The 13,978-nt window shown below is 41.6% G+C and overlaps 1 protein-coding gene across 4 annotated transcripts in view; it reads right to left on the bottom strand.

Moving 5' to 3' along the window:
- The window catches only part of CRACD (capping protein inhibiting regulator of actin dynamics), a 139,066-nt gene that overhangs the window by 26,081 nt on the left and 99,007 nt on the right, over positions 1-13,978 (bottom strand). For all 4 annotated transcript variants that reach the window (XM_075026308.1, XM_075026317.1, XM_075026293.1 and 1 more), the window contains one exon: positions 1,848-1,983. In XM_075026308.1, coding sequence (XP_074882409.1) covers positions 1,848-1,967 — 120 coding nt within the window. In that variant the 5' untranslated portion in view covers positions 1,968-1,983. The remainder of the gene's footprint in view (positions 1-1,847; positions 1,984-13,978) is intronic.

Below are 13,978 nucleotides of genomic sequence, written 5' to 3'. Positions count from 1 at the left end.
CCTCAGGGAACAGTTTCGGGCACGGCTAGGGAAACGGGGACAGTTATGTGCTGGGCAGCAGGTTTTGCAGATTCAAGAGGTGGCCCCTGGGCTTGTTATAAGGAGCCTTTCCATGGGGATATGAAAAAAATTCATGAACATTTAGATTAATATATAACTTCTGTGTAAACATATAAATAGTTAAAAGTGTCATTTACAATCTATTATGCATTTCCTTTCTGATTGAATGAGTTGCTCTGGATACCACCATCTTCAGTAGAGTGGGAAGAAATGAATTAGGGATGTTGTTATAGGCTGGGTTGCAGCTATATTAAAATGATAAAAATGAACTACTGTCCTTCAATTTAAAAAAAAAAAAAAAAAAAGAAAAAAAAAGGTAACCACACAAGCAAGAGCGTTATCACTGGCTATTTATTTCACTTTCAGGGGTGACTATTTTTGCTTTAATTTTCCTGAGTTACTATTTGCTTAGTGAAGATGGTCATTAGCAACTGCAGTAACTGTACTTTTTATCATGTCTCTGAGTTTAGTGAAGGCAATAATTTCCATTGGGAATTTTAAGGTGAGTTTAGAAATGGAAGCCACTCCTACAAAGTGAAAAGTTATTCTGAGAAAAGCTAGCGTACTGAAGCCAAGACAACAGATCCAACAGATAGGGAGGGCATAGTTCCCTGCAGAAGTCAGTGGGCTTTTTATCCAAAGGACATTCAAGCATTCTGCAAGACAGGTCCCACTACCTTGCGACTTTGCCCAGAGTCAGCAGTCATTTAAAATATAATGGTTTATAGCCTGGAAAGTAGCATGCATTGAATCTACCTGACCCAGGGAAATTTAAGTTGAAAAACCAGCACAGAGAAATTGGAGCTGTCCTAGTGTGGTTTCTACTTCAAAATTCACCCGCAGTCAGCACAGCCAACGCTGTTCAGGTGCTTTGTCTGCTGGCAGCACTGAGCAGGAAGAACGAACAATTTCATCCTGAAGGTCGGATCTGTCTACTGTGCGTGATCTCTTACTCACCAGAAAAGATGGATAGTGGCTAGACTTTGGAGGTAAAAGAAACCAGTGGTATTTTACTAGTCAGCTACAGGGTAATGGCATTTGCACAGCATTAGAAATTTATGAGCATTCTGACAGGACTTGTCAGCATCCTGAGCAATAAACTGAAATGTGCTTCTGAAGGACAGCTTCTTCAAGGTCTAAAAAGGCATAGAGCTGGGAATCTTACAGATGTACGAGAAGTAAAACAAAAAATTAGAGCACTAGTAGGACAGAGTTCTGGAAAAGAAAGAAAAGCAGGTCATGTAAAGCTCTTTAGAAGCAAATACCCAAATGTGTTGTTTATGTAGTTACTTATGTGCTGTTTGCTTTGGAGAGATAAACGTGCCCACCTTTCATGAGAACCATTGAAAGGACAGGGAGAAAAAGAAGGAGAAAAAAAATGCAATACATAGGATAATTAAATCAGCTTTGCAAAGAAGTCTCACTCTGTATGCCATTCCCTGCCACCAACACCACCCTCATTTTTTCACTCAGTACCACATCTGTAGGTCTCAGGCATACAGATCAGGACACGCCAAAATCATGAGTTCAATTCAAGTGAGTTCCACAAGATACAGACATTTCTGCAGGTTTGCTTGCAGCATCACTGCCATACCTTTCCCTTTCAAGACCAAAACCTAGGTCAGGTTATCTGAATTATTTACATGGCTTTTGGCTAGACAACTCACATGGCCGAGAAACTGCCCCAAGTATATTGAAAAAGCAACCCACCTTCCACCACATTTAGCACACTCTGGAGACCATTTTCCACCACATTTTAAATATTTTTCCCACTTATGATTTCTTACCTGAAGAGTTTTGACTTTTCCTAAAACGTTCTCCTGTGACATTGCTTGGATGGCCTGTTCACTCTCTGTTCTCCCATCAGGTATAAAAATACTGTCATGGGAAAAAGCTCGACTGCCCATAGAATAATGGGAGGACCTGGAAAAAAGCAGTTAAAAAGTAAATAAGCACAGCAATTAATTTATGAGAGTGACCCTTCATATCATAGCTGCCCTGCTGTATAGATTTTCCTTCCCTCTTGCCTTCTACATAAAAGCTTTGAATATTCTTAGAAGAGTGGTATCCAAACATGTTCTGTTATCAAAAGTTTAACAGAGGTATACGATTCCCTCACACACAGTTTTCCTTCTTGGAAGGACATAGAGTGGGATGGTTTTCACAGGCATGTTGAGAAGTTCAATCAATTTTCCTTAGAAATCTCAAATCTAAATGTTACTTTTAGGATACGGAGTAGATGATGATGGCGCATACATTACAGACTGCATATTTAAGAAAGCCTGCATTCGTGCTTAGTCCCAATGCTTGGGACCTGCTGCCATTCTTAGCCAAAGACAGACAGCAGCTCCCAAGCAAAGGTAGCTCTATGACACAAAGAGAAATCATACACTCTAGTAGCCTACTTATAAAGAGTTGCCTCATTTAGCTGATTACTTAGCTGTTCCTATCACCACAAGTATGACCACACTGACAATAAAATGTTATCATCAACCCCCTGAACTGCTAAGAAGCCTATTACACCAACCTGTGTGGGTTTGATTAGCAACAAAGAGCGAGAGATGCCCGTGTGTTACCGTTAAACTAGATTACCGACGCCAAGGAGGAGTGCGTCATGAACGACCTAGTTATATGGCTCTGCTCTAAATCCACGGGTAAAGGGATTAAACAAAAAGTGGTTTCAGTTACCAGAAATTTTAAAGAGTCATCAAGAAAACTGAGAATAAAAAAAGGTTTGTGGGTTGTTACTTTGGGGTTTTGGGTGCATTCTGGGGGAAAAAAGTTTGAGTTTGAAAGCCATGTTTTGTCTCGCCTAGAATATTCCATGGTGAGCGGAAAGCCAGTAAAATACAAACTTGATAAAAGCCACAGTAGAAGAAAACGGAGAGGTGTTAGATCTCTCCTCTTAATAACTATTGGCAACCTATGGAACCCATTTATAGCTTCAGTAAACAAACAATCTGGAGAAAAAAATTAGATACTTTTTATACCAATCTAACAAACACAACCTTCTACGTGTGAGAAAAACATTATAAACAAATACTTCAGCAGAAGCAAGGAAGATGATACTTCCAGAGAGAGGAGTAAGTAAAACAAGAAAAATTAAAGCCTCACGTATTTAAGAAAATCAGTGTATTATCTTTTTGTCCCCTTTAAAATATGCTAATTGTTTATAAAGTGTTCAAGATACTTCTGTTCATACTTTGCGGGAAAAAAAAGTTTGGAATGTATTTATTACATTTTCATCTCATTTTTTGCTCGGGTATGAACACAATCTTTTTAAGTAAAAACAGTAACATTTTCTTACCAAGGATGAATGTTATATAGGGTTACATTAACCTTTTATAACTGATTAAATGATAGGCTATTCTTGACTTTTATAACAAAATTTCTTACAGGTAACCTGAAAATAGTAGGAAAATAGCCCCCCACAACCTCTCCATCTCTCTAGTTTATATATAAAATACACGTGCACTCACAAAATAATCAATCCAAGCTTTTGGGGAGAACACACACAGCTCTCTGTACATTTCACTCTCCCTGCAATCATAGACTAGCTGAAAAACTATTTTTTATCCAGAATTAGTATTTGAACAACATGCTTCATTTGAAATAAACCAGCACACAATCAAGCAAAGAGCTGGTCAGTATTTCACAGCATTTTTAGCCATGAAAGAGGAGGAACGTTTAACTGAAGCTATATCCTATTTTAGAATATTTTTTTTTAAATAAAAACCACAACTTGATTGCCTTTGGCTGCTAAAGGTAATACACCTTCTTTTAGAAACCTTTTATTAGAGAAACCATAAAAGTATATTTTTAAACCCTCTTCTAAAAAGGTTTCTATACCAAAGTGTCATGACTCAGCCTGTACACAGAGCTGTGGTAAAATTATGTGGTGCTGGAATATATCTACCATCCTTGGCTGTCCAGGAGTCAGCCCAGGAGCCACAGTTTTGAGAAATGCCCCTTAAACAGAGACAAATTCCTAGCAGGCCTGGCTTGCAAAATGAGTGGTTTGACATGAAGCTGAGTGAAAGTTGGTTGTTTTCATATAACCATGTAGGTCTGTTTGAACTGAAAGCTCCAGCATTGCATTCAACAAGGCAGGGGAAAAAAGTCTGTATTCACAACCAAAACTGAGGGGAACATGCAAAATTTGACAAACCAGCCCACGCCAACCTGTCCTGCATTCACATGGTTCAATATGTGAAACTGCTGCAGGTGCAGAAGGCAAGGCCAGTGGGAACTTATCATTTCCTATTTACCTTTGAGCTGAGAGATCTGCTGAGGATGCATAATCCAGGTAATACTGTGTTCCAGAGAGGATCCTCTCAAAGATTTTTCCAGCAATACTGTGGCTCTGTCTCACAGCTATTCACCATGCATATGACACCATCCTCCCCTTTTACTGTCCAGTGGGTTGGCGTTCTTATACTTAAAATTAGACAGCTCATGTTTATTCCTATAGTTTGTTACAACTAATTAGTAGGCGAGGGTTGCAATTCAGGCACCAAAGAGTTCAGTGACTTGTTTGCAAGTCATTCTTGACCTTACTAATGAATCTGTTAATATTCGAGTGGGGAACAGCCAACCTGCAGCTTTTGAACTGAACAGCGTTTGGTAGCACTTCAAATCCCAAAACTTCAGCTGACCAGCAGCAGGGATGCTCTGGCAGTAGGAACTGCCTGTTAATCCGAGTCCCTGAAATGGAAGAAAAGATCAACTGCTGAGGTCAGTGCTGGTGGACTGCCTAGGACATGGCTGCAGATGAAGAAATTTCCCATCCTGCTACAGAGCTGAAGATACCTTCAGTGACCTAGTCTCACCTCCGGCCTGTGAACTAACCCAATGAATCTCGTGACTGTTTGAGATACACAGTACACCAGCTTTTGGCTATGTGCAGATCTGGGTTTACGGCTAGTGTGATCAGACTTGTTAAAACGTCATTTAAAGCTTCCGTTGGGACACTGGGTCATATGAAACAGCTTGGAAGCTTCACGTAACCTGCAATCGTAAGTACATCACCACTGAAAGTCCAACCCTATCTATCTTTGACAAGTGCCCACAACAGTACTGCTGGCAGGTTAGGACCATGACAAGCACATACAGCACCTCTCTCTGACATTCTCCCATACGCCAACTGCTTTCAGTTAGGCACTTCCTCATTACATGGCATCACACATTTTTCTTTCATAGAGCTGAGGCTAAACGTATTTGAAAGCTTTTGCCTGTTTTTGTTTTCTTATTCACTTGCTACCAAAACAAACATACTCCAAATTGTCAGAACACATGAAACATTCACAAGAAACCCCACAGTGAATTAACCCAAGACTTCTCTCTACTGTATCCCTTCAAAATGCTTTGCAGATATACTGGATATTTCAGAACTGTGTGACTGAGCAATTTTGCTAGCCACACATCCAATAACTGGTAAAAATGTCTTGAGAATTTTGCTTAAATGTCTATGTAGGTTAAAGTACATTGGAAAAAACATATTCACACATTGTAGTAACCTACTTTCTTTTACAAGTGAGTTTAAATAGCATTTAAGGTGGCTTCCAGGCTACTTGAACTTTCTGGAAGGTCTCCTATTTTACTCACTTGGAGCCCACAATCCTTTCAAATCTTCCCAGCTGTGAGTTTGACATATTATATCACAAAGGTCCTTTTTCTACCTCTTTTTTCACTCTCCGCATGTTCTACTTTTGGAAAGACTGAATTTCTTTTAAGTCACAATACAGTATGAATAATTGAGTTTCCTTCACTGCTACCACCATTCCCATTACTCAAGTTTTTCTCAGAAGCCTTTATACAATAACATCCTTAAAATCCATATCTACAGACTGTGCTTCTTAGCCTTCCCCTCAATTAAAAGGCATGCTGACATCAGGAATGGCTTTCGATAGATTCATGGTATGTCAGAGACCTGGGCTACAGTCATAGCCATGGTTGAAGGTGTTACAGTTTCAAACTGCCATATCATTTCCAAGAGATGTGGGAAAATAGCGGCATCAGTTTATGAACACTTCTGTTGACAATACCAACGATGACACTTCAGAGGCTGTTTGTGCTGAAAATAATTGAATCATCATCTGACTCACTTCCAGAAACCTGACTAAATTAAATGAATTATGGATGTGCTATACCAAAATACAAAGCACTTTCAGCAAATCCTTAACGCTGTTCTCTCTGAAGATGTGTCGCAACCTAAGTATCATGTTCCAGTTTCAGTTCCAAGACACAGATTTTCAAAATGAGTTTTCTCATACTTGAAGCAAAGTTAAATTCCATTCATTCACAGAGTTTTCTTTGCCACACCTGTGTCCCTCTTCAGAGTCCTGAAGACAGATTGGAATACTTGGTTTCTCAGCAAAATTAAGAAAATACTTTTCACCTTCTTTTATTAGGATGCAATTCTTAAGAACTACTACATTTTTGAGAATGTGTGAGGAGTTCTTTGATACACATAGGTTTTGGCACAAAGAGTGCACCAGGATATGTCTTTATCTTGAGGGTACCCCAAGATCATAAAAGTACAGCAGAGCCAACCATCCCACAGGATTTTTACCAATAATGAAGCTAGCAGTGTCAAATGGGTGGGAAATAGAGCAAGACATGGAGTACAAGGACCACACCACATCTTGACCAAGGATATGACATGGACTCCTAGCCCAGGTTTACTGTATTTAGCTGTAAAAAGAGTTGCCTCAAACACATCTCAACCCTAATTAGCTTTCTTCTGCACAAAATGAACGTTTCTCAGACTCGTTGTTTAACTCGGTGCTGATAAATTCTTTCCCCTGGAAAGGGAGAACACTTTCTGTTGTATTTCAGACTTCTGGAAGGATCCCAGAAAACCTCAGGTAAAACAGATTACATATACACTGGAAGTATAGTTCTAATGTATCTGTGTATGAATTTGGCTTGCAAAAACCTCTGTGCAGTAACTCCTCTTTCCATTATACTCACTCTTGCTGAGGTGTCTGTGTGTGCTAAGAAACTAGGAAATGGGAAACAAATCCCTCATAGCAGAATAGGACCACCCCGAGCCTACAAGAAAAGTCTTACTCCTTTCCCATGAAGGCCAGCAAACAGAGAGATTGCTCTCTGGACCCCCATCAGCCATCTACTGCTATGCATCATTATCTGTTTAGGATGCAATTTTCTCTCAGCTCTAGATACTCCAAGCCAGAACTGGGTGAGGTATCACCCTTTCTCCCTTTATCCTCCTCCCTGCGTGTTCCCATCACCTCTTTTGGGCCTGCTTAGTGCTCATGGTTCACATGAAACAATTCAGAGAGCTGTTCTGATTGAATAACTAACTACAAAAAAACCCCAAACCAAACCAAACCAACCTCAAAACCCCACACAATTTCCTGGTTGGGCTGAGCAAATACTGACACAAGCTTCCATGCTAGCTGCATGTCCAGAGCGCTGCTGGAAACAGCCAGATAACTGCAGTCCGGACTTCAATCAGCATATACTGCTGTGGGACTGCACCCTTAAGTACATCAGAGTATGTACATGGGTAACACTGCACAGAATACAAGGCTAAATTTACCTCGGTACTGGTGGCTATTATGTTTTAGACCCCATTTTTCTCCAGAGCTATTTATCCTCTCAAAGACAAATGTGGGGTCCTTAAAAAAGGGAAGTTTTGCCAGCAGGGAACACTGAGGTCTCAGCTCTTGCATAATCCCATATCGGTGCGTTACTGTAGTACAAAAAGCTTGCACCACCAATTGCTTTTTTAGTGTGTCATAAATGTTCCTCCCACTCTGATATTAAAGAGTTGGAAATAGAAACTGGAAAATAAAGGGAAAGAATGAGCTGTTCTGTTCTTTCATGTTTGTAGAGACTGGCTCAAAAAAAATCCCAGTCTCATGACTTTCTCTCTTTTAGATTTCCATTAGAAACCGATTCTGTAATGATTAGAGACGAGAGCAACTTTTTAACATACAGCCATTTTTAACACTAAAAAAATTCATAAAGCATTCAAAGCAAGAATGAATTTGTTTTAGCCAGGTATTGACCCTTAGTATAATCCCTTCAAAGACATCTGAGGGTCACTTCCAAAATAGTGCCCCAGGGAAATGACAAGTGCAGTGATAGGTTGCCTTTACTTAATGTTTTGTTTTAAAGAAGAAATCTGATTCCAGCTCTTTGCATCTCCCATGAATGTCCCCAGGGCAGCTAGAGATGAAAAACATAAATTGCATTTTCTAGTCATTCCAGAGATGCATTAATACTGTAATAGAGGAAAATGGATTGTAATTCTGAGCTGCATTTTTAGTGTCTTCTCTTTCATCTGTCATGCTGGAATGTGAATTTTGGTTCTAACTCATGCCTGGATAGGGAATATTGTCCATGCTGCAACATAACTCTGAGTTACAACTGTGCTCAGACAGTATGTTGCTTCATTGCATTAACAAACCTGTAAATATAGACCTTACAACCTGAACAAGCAAAAGGGAGATTTTCTTAGCAAGGCAGTTGAAGGACTCTTTTTCATAAAGTCAACTTAGAGATCATTCCTGTGTTCAATTTAAAGATGTATCTGTATCACCTTTAGGAACTGCCAAACTTCAGAGCACTAACTCTGGGAAAACTCCACGGATTCATTGTTATGACCCACCAGAGTCCCACTGATGCCAATGACCTGTTTTGCAGCCTCTGTGTTGGTACCCTGGCTCATTTCAAAGACATCATGCAACATTATCTTATACAAAGCTCCAGTCTGGTGTCATCAGGGGATCTGTAACCTATGAACTTACCATAAATTTATTTTTTTTAAAAGTAGACATCAAGCCTAGCTTTAAGTAGCTTATGGATCTTTAATACATGCTAATAATCTAACTAAAATAATGATAATTAAGAGCATAAAGCGATCATGGGAAGTATCAAGGCCCTGAGTGCACTAATAAGGTTTAACATCCCTGACCAGCCTCATCCGGGACCTCCACCCACACACATGGGTCCAGGAGCTCTATTTAAGATCACAGTTGAGCTGTTGGTTCCTGCTTGAGGTATGCTGGAGGAGTGCTGCTCTCCAGCTCAGCCACAACTCTGCCTGGTGCTGAAGCCCCTTGATCCAGACCTCAATTTGCAGATTGGTTTCCTGGCTTGCCTTCGGCCCTGCCTTCTCAGCTGTGGACCTGTGGCATGATCAATGGATCTGATCCTGCCCTACAGACTGAATTCTTGTCTCAGCCTCAAACCTGCCTTATCATCCCTGTCTTATCATTGCAGTCTGACAAGAAGGTAGCGAGCTGGGACTAGATAGGTCTTGACACATGCATTTTATGTAATTATTCACCAAACTGTCTAATCTCAGAAAGTCTCAGTATGCAGAGCAAAGAAAGGCATCACTCTGGTTTCCAGTAATTCTGCAATCCCTTGAGCACTGTGGACAATTCACCAGTTATCATAGAAATATGCAGAGTAGCGGAAGGAACCAGGCTCTAGATGGCCCAACTTTCACACTTGATCTGGCAATCCATTGCATGTGACACTATTCGATCAAATAGCAGCATATGTTTATGCAAAATTTGCTCTAAAATATGGCAAAACGTACAGAAAAGGAAGTGAAAAGACTAAGTTAGGCTTGGCAGGAGTAAGTGCCGTATAATGATTGCATTTAGCTCAAGGAACGAAAGTAAGAGGAAATAAGACAGTACGTTATACTGCTGGTGACAACTCTGCTTGGTTTGGGAGCCCAGCCCTAGACCTTACCAGCTGCTGAAAAGACAGTTGCCATGCAGAACCTGAAAGAAAATAATGCATATGAAGATTAGGAGGGGGAATGCCATAAAAACATCTGAGAGGGAGGCAAGGGAGAGGACAAGTGGACAGTAAGGCAGCCTAACCTTTCAGGGAGACTAAAGCAAGATAGCGTATGTGATGAAAGAAGTGAAGAACAGAGTAAAAAGAGTTCTGGGATTACTGAGGTGAAAATGAAGCTAGTCATGATCAGGGCTGAGGACAAAAGACAAGTTAAAAAGGAGACACAGAGTGGGACCTGGTATAAAACATGGAGGACTTTTGCAGAGACAAAGCCTACTGAAGAGTTCTCAGGATCATCTACAAACTACAGTGTACATAATGAGGCATCTTTGCACTCAAGTAGCAGCTGAAAAAAAATTAAAATGGCAAGCTGATAGCATTTAGTGCATATTTCTAGTAAGTGATAAAATTGTAAGAAGTGGTGAAAAGTCCTAGCCCACATACCTGAGAAGAAAGCTTCTGGAGCACAAGGACTTAAGTTGGTAATAGGAGGGGGGAAGGCAAGAGCTGAGGTGTTGTATTGGGTCTGCATAGCAAGGTTTTGGTACTGGAGGGGGCTACAAGGGTGGCTTCTGTGAGAAGCTGCTAGAAGCTTCCCCTATGTCAGACAGAGCCAATGCCAAATGGCTCCAAGACGGACCTGCTGCTGGCCAAGGCCAAGCCCATCAGCGACGGTGGTAGTGCCTCTGGGAGAACAGATTTAAGAAGGGGAAAAAGAAACCCTGTGCAATTGCAGCTGGAGAGAGGAGTGAGAATATGTGAGAGAAACAGCCCTGCAGACCCCAAGGTCGGTGAAGAAGGAGGGGGAGGAGATGCTCCAGGCACCGGAGCAGAGATTCCCCTGCAGCCCGTGGGGAAGACCATGGTGAGGCAGGCTGTCCCCCTGCAGCCCAGGGAGGTCCACGGTGGAGCAGATCTCCACCTGCAGCCCGGGGAGGACCCCACGCCAGAGCAGGTGGGTGCCCAAAGGAGGCTGTGACCCCATGGGAAGCCCATGCTGGAGCAGGCTCCTGGCAGGACACGTGGCCCCATGGAGAGAAGAGCCCACGCTGGAGCAGGTTTTCTGGCAGGATTTGTGACCCCGTGGGGGACCCACGCTGGAGCAGTCTGTGCCTGAAAGACTGCAGCCCATGGAAGGGACCCACGCTGGAGCAGTTCGTGAAGAACTGAAGCCTGTGGGAAGGACCCACATTGGAGAATTTTGTGGAGGACTGTCTCCCATGGGAGGGACCCCACGCTGGAGCAGGGGAAGAATGTGAGGAGCCCTGCCCCTGAGGAGGAAGGAGCGGCAGAGACAACGTGTGATGAACTGACCGCAACCCCCATTCCCTGTCCCCCTGCGCTGCTGGGGGGAAGAAGTAGAGAAAATCAGAAGTGGAGTTGAGCCCGGGAAGAAGGGAGGGGTGGGGGGAAGGTGTTTTAAGATCTGGTTTTATTTCTCATTATCCTACTCTGATTTTGATAGGTAATAAGTCAAGTTAATTTTCCCCAAATCGAGTCTGTTTTGCCTGTGATGGCAATTGCTGAGTGATCTCCCTGTCCTTATCTTGACCCCTGAGCCTTTTGTTATATTCTCTCTCCCCCCTGTCCAGCTGAGGAGGGGAGTGATAGAGCAGCTTTGGTGGGCACCTGGCATCCAGCCAGGGTCAACCAGCCACAGGTGTCAAGAAAGGGTAAGATCAACAAAAATGCTGAGCATGATATTAGTCTTGTGTCTTATGTTCTGCCAAGACACCTGGGACCATTTCAGGAATTTCCCCACTCATCTGCCCTGACTACATGCCACTCAGTACTACATCAGAAATGGCCACTCCTAAGGTGGTTGTGGCTCCTACTCCTGTGCTGCTCAGCTGCAATATAAATTACAGAAAAGGTGAAAGAACTCTAATTTCACCAAAACCTGTAATGAATCCTTTAAAAAGATCCATGCAAACGAGGAACTGGAGAGAGCAAAGCTGCTCTTTTCCACAACCTTTTCTGTCCTGGAACACCCTTTTGTTCCCATAATACACCTTGTAACCCAGAAATAAGAAACTTGTTCTACACGGATCCGTGTCAGCTGACACAAGTGAAGAAAATCAAAACATACTTTATTTCTAAAAGCCTTACAATGTCCATATGTTGCTTTGCTCTTCTTGGGCTTGAAGAGCTACTTATTGAAATGAGATTGCTGCTAAGATGAAGTCTCTAGGAGAAGGTGGACACCAAGCACCACTGCACCAAGGCACTCCCACTGGAGCCAGGAAGGCAGTCAAAATGAGGCACTTCCAAAGGAAATTAGGAGACTGACAAAAGCCAATTGCAGAAATCAGGCTAATAAGCAGAAGAAAAAAAAAAATTGCCTAGAGCATGAAAATTGGATGTGACAGAGAGAAGATATCTTGGGAGCTCTCTGAAGCTGCAAGCGGGTAGACAGATCACTTTTTAACTGTTGATCTAGATTGCTTCATACAGAACTGCCCAATGCTTCATCCCCATGGAAATGTGTCAAAGTAGTGGCTGAAATTGTCCAAGAAGGAATCGAGACATTCCCCTAGACCCAAACCACAAAAGCTTGTGATTCTCTAGGTCTGGTTGTTTTCAAGTTTAGCTAGTACCTTTAATTCACAGGGATTTATGAATGTATAAGTATACTACCAGCTAATAAACAAATACATCAAAGTTTTCTTATTCTTCCTATTGTCACAAAGCAGATTCTTGCTAGTTATCATTTATTGGTTGTTGGGTTTCCCTCCTCCCCACTCTAAAATTTAGAAACCAAACAGCTGAACTGTTGATGAATCATTTTCATGCGATCAAATGCTCTAACAGTCACGCAGAAAAAACAATACACAGACCTTAAAAGTTTATACATTAGGCTTACAAGTTTGAGTTGGAGGTAAAAGCAAGACTTCGCTTTATGAAGATTTGAAAATATCATGACCTGCTTTTGGAAATTTTGGGACAGATTGTATGCCAACAACTACCTTGCTATGTCTGCTTTATAAGAGTCCATCTAAATGAGATGCTGAAAATAGACTGTACCTTGGGATCAAGCCCTTAGTGGAATCCCTGAGGTGGCCTGGAGCAGGAACGTGAATCTTCGTGTCCTGCTGCTGATTTTCATCTGTACCAAATCTGATGTTTACAGGTAGTACAGGACAATGCTAAGAAAAGAACATAACATCCATCCCACTCTTTTCACTATCTCCCCCAAAGTAACATGGGAGACACTCTTCACGCGAAGTGCATTACCCATTGAAATGACATGGAAATCTGAGCTGCAAGGTGAACATGCCATCAGAGCAGGGGCTGGGACTGCTCAAGAGGCAATGTGAAGTCCAGAAAGAAAGAGACTGAGCAATTTCTCCTGATAGTTTTTTTTTTGCCTTACTTAATCACCACATATTCTTTCAAGGTACATGTCAGGTAATTACCTGAGCAATAATACAAGAGTCACTTGGGAGCTGAGGAAAATACAATTACATTCATTTTTCAGGCCAGTCTCTATGACAACGACAGTGAATGCCACTGATCAGCAGTTAGTAACCAAGGCCACATTTGACACAGATGAGTTGTCCTCATTCACATGAAATGCAAAATGAAAATTAAATATTCAGAAACTAAAATGGAGATACAAGAGATGAATAATAATGAATAAACTGTATCACCTCCTAGACCCGACTTATATAGTATACTGTTATTGGAGGGGTAGAAGACCACAAATACCTGCAGAAATTCCCAAGCTGAGTGTGCTGTTTAGAAAATCAGATGAATAATTTTGTTTTCCTGAGGTAAATGCTTAGCTGAGAACACTCACCAAAAGAATGGTTGAGCACTGAACAAGCCTCTCCTACCTCTAACTTCTGTTAAACCAACCACAAGAATACAGGTCCCAGTCTGCACCCTCCAGAAAACCCTGCATTTTATTTCGCATATGTATTCTCTCAAAGCTGTGATATTCCTGCTATCCATGTATGCACAAACCCAATATAAACTGCACTCACAGTAACAAAGTTCACACAGGCTAAAAACAGATGTAATGTCAAAAGTACACCTAGTGCTGCTTTTTTCCCCCCCAATTTTTCCCCTTTTTTCATGTGAAGATGAAAGTTAAAAAGGGACTGAAACACTGTGGCTTTCTTGGCATTAT

Source organism: Buteo buteo, chromosome 1 (genome assembly GCF_964188355.1).
Source record: "Buteo buteo chromosome 1, bButBut1.hap1.1, whole genome shotgun sequence".
Lineage (NCBI taxonomy): Eukaryota > Metazoa > Chordata > Aves > Accipitriformes > Accipitridae > Buteo > Buteo buteo.
The sequence above is the reverse complement of the archived record's forward strand: the minus strand, read 5'-3'. Positions and strand labels throughout refer to the sequence as shown.